At 54.1% G+C, this 5,724-nt stretch overlaps 1 protein-coding gene across 1 annotated transcript; it reads left to right on the plus strand.

Annotated features, from left to right (window-relative positions):
- The first annotated feature begins 3,194 nt into the window (after nucleotides 1-3,194).
- LOC119294580 (63 kDa globulin-like protein) lies at nucleotides 3,195-5,724 on the plus strand. Its single transcript, XM_037572790.1, has 5 exons — nucleotides 3,195-3,866; nucleotides 3,952-4,127; nucleotides 4,209-4,271; nucleotides 4,498-4,806; nucleotides 4,902-5,724. The coding sequence occupies exons 1-5, from the start codon at nucleotides 3,215-3,217 to the stop codon at nucleotides 5,535-5,537; spliced, it is 1,836 nt and encodes a 611-aa protein (XP_037428687.1). The 5' UTR covers nucleotides 3,195-3,214; the 3' UTR covers nucleotides 5,538-5,724.

A 5,724-nucleotide genomic window follows, 5' to 3' on the forward strand; every position in this document is an offset into this window, starting at 1 on the left:
TATTATTATATTTCTTTGTTCATGATAATAGTCTTTTATTCATGCTATAACTGTATTATCCGGAAATCGTAATACACGTGTGAATACATAGACCACAATATGTCCCTAGTAAGCCTCTAGTTGACTAGCTCGTTGTGATCAACAGATAGTCATGGTTTCCTGGCTATGGACATTGGATGTCGTTGATAACGGGATCACATCATTAGGAGAATGATGTGATGGACAAGACCCAATCCTAAGCATAGCACAAAGGTCGGTTAGTTCGTTTGCTAGAGCTTTTCCAATGTCAAGTATCTCTTCCTTCGACCATGAGATCGTGTAACTCCTGGATACCATAGGAATGCTTTGGGTGTATCAAACGTCACAACGTAACTGGGTGACTATAAAGGTGCACTACAGGTATCTCCGAAAGTGTCTATTGGGTTGACACGGATCGAGACTGGGATTTGTCACTCCGTATGACAGAGAGGTATCTCTGGGCCCACTCGGTAATGCATCATCATAATGAGCTCAAGGTGACCAAGGTGTTGGCCACGGGATCATGCATTACAGTACGAGTAAAGTGACTTGCCGGTAACGAGACTGAACAAGGTATTGGGATACCGACGATCGAGTCTCGGGCAAGTAACGTACCGATTGACAAAGGGAATTGTATACGGGGTTTGATCGAATCCTCGACATCGTGGTTCATCCGATGACTTCATCGAGGAGCATGTGGGAGCCAACATGGGTATCCAGATCCCGCTGTTGGTTATTGACCGGAGAGTCTCGGTCATGTCTGCATGTCTCTCGAACCCGTAGGGTCTACACACTTAAGGTTCGGTGACGCTAGGGTTATCAGGAAGACAAGTATGTGATTACCGAATGTTGTTCGGAGTCCCGGATGAGATCCCGGACGTCACGAGGAGTTCCGGAATGGTCCGGAGGTAAAGTTTTATATATGGGAAGTTGTTAAACGGGCACCGGAAAGTTTCGGGGTCATACCGGTATTGTACTGGGACCACCGGAAAGGTTCCGGGGGTCCACCGGGAGGGACCACCCCTCCCGGGGGGGCACTTGGGCTGCGTAGGGATAGCAGCCAGCCCCTAGTGGGCTTGGCGCGCCCCCCCTTGGGCCCATGCGCCTAGGGTTGGGGGGGGGGGGAAACCCTAAAGGGGGCGCACCCCCCTTGCTTGGGGGGCAAGCCCCCCACCCCTTGGCCGCCGCCCCCCCTAGGGTTTTCCCTAGAGGGCCGGGCCCCCTTGCCCCTTCCCCTATATATAGAGGGGTGAGGGGAGGGCTGCAACACACCACAACTCAAGGCGCGGCCCCTCCCCTCCCCAACACCTCTCCTCCTCCGTACGTGCTTGGCGAAGCCCTGTCGGAATACTGCCGCACCAACTGCACCACGCCGTCGTGCTGCCGTTGGAGCTGTCTTCCTCAACCTCTCCTTCCTCCTTGCTGGATCAAGACGGAGGAGACGTCTCCCGTCTCGTACGTGTGTTGAACGCGGAGGTGCTGTCCGTTCAGCACTAGGACATCGGTGATCCGAATCACGTTCGAGTACGACTCCATCATCACCATCCCCTTGGCAAGCTTCCGCTCGTGATCTACAAGTGGTATGTAGATGCAAACTCTCTCCCTTGACTCGTTGCTTAGATGAACTCATAGATGGATCTTGGTGAAACCGTAGGAAAAATTTTAATTTTCTGCAACGTTCCCCAACACTTTATAAGTCTACTCACCAAAATTCTAGTGAAATTTTTAAATATCACATTCAGCAAACATATGAGTCTGTACTTCTTAGTTCTATCTGCATCACTTCCTTTTGGTATGAGGGAGATTATTCCATAATTTAACCTGTCTAGGTCTAAATCATGTTCATAAAATTCCTCCAACATCGCAAATAAATCATCTTTGACTAGGTCCCAATAGTGTTGATAAAATTCAATGTTAAAACCATCCGGGCCTGGACTTTGTTTTTCTCCATTCCAAATATTGCATTCTTCATTTCCTCCATTGTAAATTTCTTGATGATAAATTCTCTCTCTTCCTCAGTGAGTGTTTCAACACCACTAGAGTCAATTATTAGAGTTTTAATCTCAGGTTCACTAAAAAGGTCTTTATAGAACTTAGTAATACACTCCTTTAGATTCTGTTGCCCTTCAATCACCCCTTCATCTTATATCAACTTAACAATTCTACTTTTCCTAAACCTCCCATTTGCCTTAACATGATAGTATCTTGTATTAGAATCTCCCTCAAACAAAGGGCCAGTTCTTTTGGGCGATTCTCCCAGAATCGCCCCTCTCCCCAGCTTCTCCCAGAATCATCACTTCATATTTTTTTTACAATCCTAGCTAATTAGACCTTAACTAGATAGGATTGTAAAAAAAATATGAAGTGACGATTCTGGGAAAAGCTGGAAAGGGGGGCGATTCTGGGAGAATCGTCCAAAAAAACTGGGCAGTATCATGAGATCTTTGCATCCATTTCAATTCCTCTTCTTTTAGGATTTTTTTTAAACTAGTTTGGCAGATTTTTTTATACTCTCTCTCTCTCTAATCCCATCAAAATCCCTTCCTCTTCTTTTTTATCAAGTCTGTCTATTTCTTCAGCCAACTTCTTTTTTGTTTCCTCAAATTTGCTTCAAAATTCAAATTCCATCCCTTCAAGACCTTCCTCATTTCTTTCATCTTATTATGGAAAAAACTACTTCCTTCGTTCTGAATTATTTGTCACACGTATGAATGTATCTAGATGTATTTTAGTTTTAGATACATTCATTTTAGCGACGAGTAATTTGGAACAGAGGGAGTATGATTTAAAAGCCAAGAAGAAATCCCGTAAGAAGTGTTTTGTTTCTTCTGCATAAAAATTTCGCGAGAAATCACGTCTCCTACTGGAGTCACGGGACGCTCTCGTCGTCTTGTCCGTAGAGCGTCTAGGTGCTCTGTACGAAGCACCGCACCGCAATCCACTCACCCAGCTCCGTCGCTCGGCGGCGTAGAGCAGGAGCACGCCACGACAAGCGACGCCCAAGCTGGCCCGCACCTCGCCGGTGGCGCGATAAGCACGGCCGCGCGACGTGGCGACCCGCCTCCCCGCTGGCACGCAGCTCCCCTCCACGTAGCCGCACCACGGCGCCACGTACAGCGGCGCGCGCGCTACAAATACGGTGGCTCGAGCTCCACTTCCCAGCAGAATCACACACACAGAGCTAGCTAGTTCAACAATGGCGACCAGAGCCAGAGTAACCATCCCTCTCCTCTTCCTCCTGGGCACAAGCCTTCTCTTCGCCGCGGCTGTTTCGGCCTCCCATGACGAGGAGGAGGACAGGCGCGGTGGGCGCTCGCTTCAGCAGTGCGTGCAGCGGTGCCATCAGGACCGGCCGCGGTACTCGCATGCCCGGTGCGTGCAGGAGTGCCGGGACGAGCAGCAGCAGCACGGAAGGCACGAGCAGGAGGAGCAGGGCCACAGCCATGGCCGGCACGGCGAAGGGGGGCGTGAGGAGGAGCAGGGCTGTGGCCGTGGGCGGCACGGCGAGGGAGAGCGTGAGGAGGAGGAGGGCCGTGGCCGTGGGCGGCACGGCGAGGGGGAGCGTGAGGAGCACGGAAGGCACGAGCAGGGCCGTGGCCGGCGCGGCGAGGGAGAGCGTGATGAGGAGCACGGGGATAGCCGCCGGCCGTACGTGTTCGGCCCGCGTAGCTTCCGTAGCATCATCCGGAGCGACCACGGGTTCGTCAAGGCCCTTCGCCCGTTCGACGAAGTGTCCAGGCTCCTCCGAGGCATCAGGAACTACCGCGTCGCCATCATGGAGGTGAACCCGCGCTCGTTCGTCGTGCCGGGACTCACGGACGCGGACGGCGTCGGCTACGTCGCTCAAGGTACCGTCCATCTTGTACACGTATCATGCATCTGCCGATCGATGATAACTAACGTGCGCATGCATGCATGCATGCACGCATGCAGGCGAGGGCGTGCTAACGGTGATCGAGAACGGCGAGAGGCGGTCCTACACCGTCAGGCAAGGCGATGTCATCGTGGCGCCGGCGGGGTCGATCATGCACCTGGCCAACACCGACGGCCGGAGGAAGCTGGTCATCGCCAAGATTCTCCACACCATCTCCGTGCCCGGCAAGTTCCAGGTAATTCAAACTAGATGCCGCTCGAATTTCTCGATTGGATAACGGCGCACTGACTGACTGACACGTGGATATCCCGTGCAGTATTTCTCGGCCAAGCCTCTCCTCGCGAGTTTGAGCAAACGCGTGCTCACAGCGGCTTTGAAGGTACGTACAGTACCAACTTCTCTTTCTTTACTCAAAAAAAAGGGTGCGGCTAGGTCGCTCAGTCAAGTGATATTGCATAAGAAGAAAAAGAAAAAACTAAAAAGAATATTTTTTTATGAATCTCCATGCAAAATCAAAGGACTATAGCATCGAAGACTTAGCAAAACTGAAAAAAGAAAAGAAAAACTCGGTACTCACACCCATGGACATGGACGTGAACGTGCAGACCTCGGATGAGCAGCTGGGCAGGCTGCTGTTCGGCAGGCGCCAAGGCCAGGAGGAGGAGTCGTCCATCTCCATCGTCCGCGCGTCCGAGGAGCAGCTCCGCGAGCTGCGTCGGCAGGCGTCCGAGGGCGGGCAGGGCCACCACTGGCCTCTCCCCCCGTTCCGCGGCGACTCGCGCGACACCTTCAACCTCCTGGAGCAGCGGCCCAAGATCGCCAACCGCCACGGCCGCCTCTTCGAGGCCGACGCCCGCAGCTTCCACGCCCTCGCCCAACACGACGTCCGTGTCGCCGTCGCCAACATCACGCCGGTGCGTCACCACGCTCGCTTAATTAGGCTCCGAGAAAAGCATTTCTACCGGCGCTTGATTTGATTACGTGACATGCATGCATGTGTCAATGGCAGGGTTCTATGACCGCGCCGTACCTGAACACGCAGTCGTTCAAGTTCGCCGTCGTGCTGGAAGGCGAGGGCGAGGTGCAGATCGTGTGCCCGCACCTAGCCCGCGACAGCGAGCGCCGCGAGCACGAGCACGGCAAGGGCAGGCGGAGCGAGGAAGAGGACGACGACCAGCGGCAGCAACGCCGACGACGCGGGTCCGGCTCCGAGTCCGAGTCCGAGTCCGAGGAGGAGCAGGACCAGCAGAGGTACGAGACGGTCCGCGCGCGGGTGTCGCGCGGCTCGGTGTTCGTGGTGCCGCCCGGCCACCCGGTGGTGGAGATCGCCTCGTCCCGCGGCAGCAGCAACCTCCAGGTGGTGTGCTTCGAGATCAACGCCGAGAGGAACGAGCGGGTGTGGCTCGCCGGGAGGAACAACGTGATCGGCAAGCTGGACAGCCCCGCCCAGGAGCTCACCTTCGGCAGGCCCGCCAGGGAGGTGCAGGAGGTGTTCCGCGCCAAGGACCAGCAGGACGAGGGCTTCGTCGCCGGGCCCGAGCAGCAGAGCCGCCACGAGCAGGAGCAGGAGCGCCGCCGCGGTGACCGCGGGCGTGGTGACGACGCCGTGGGGGCGTTCCTGAGGATGGCGACCGGCGCGTTCTGAGGCTGCATGGCCGCTGGAGACTTGTGTGCTGTGTGTACTGTGTAGTGGTTCGTACGTATGCGGGAGTAGAATAAATAAGAGTGGCACGGGCTCGGTACGATGATGTAAGTTGCCAACCTACCTACTACCAAGGCATGTCCATGTCAATACATAATAAATTCAAGGGCGTTGCGTCTCTTTTTCAGTA

This window comes from Triticum dicoccoides, chromosome 4B, assembly GCF_002162155.2.
Source record: "Triticum dicoccoides isolate Atlit2015 ecotype Zavitan chromosome 4B, WEW_v2.0, whole genome shotgun sequence".
In the NCBI taxonomy this organism is placed as follows: domain Eukaryota; kingdom Viridiplantae; phylum Streptophyta; class Magnoliopsida; order Poales; family Poaceae; genus Triticum; species Triticum dicoccoides.

Excerpts from the sequence above, each read along its gene's own strand:
- LOC119294580 (XM_037572790.1), top strand. The coding sequence starts at position 3,215 with ATGGCGACCAGAGCCAGAGTAACCATCCCTCTCCTCTTCCTCCTGGGC. Across the intron at positions 3,867-3,951 it reads CGTCGGCTACGTCGCTCAAG|GCGAGGGCGTGCTAACGGTG; the intron begins GTACCGTCCATC and ends GCACGCATGCAG. Across the intron at positions 4,807-4,901 it reads CCGTCGCCAACATCACGCCG|GGTTCTATGACCGCGCCGTA; the intron begins GTGCGTCACCAC and ends TGTCAATGGCAG.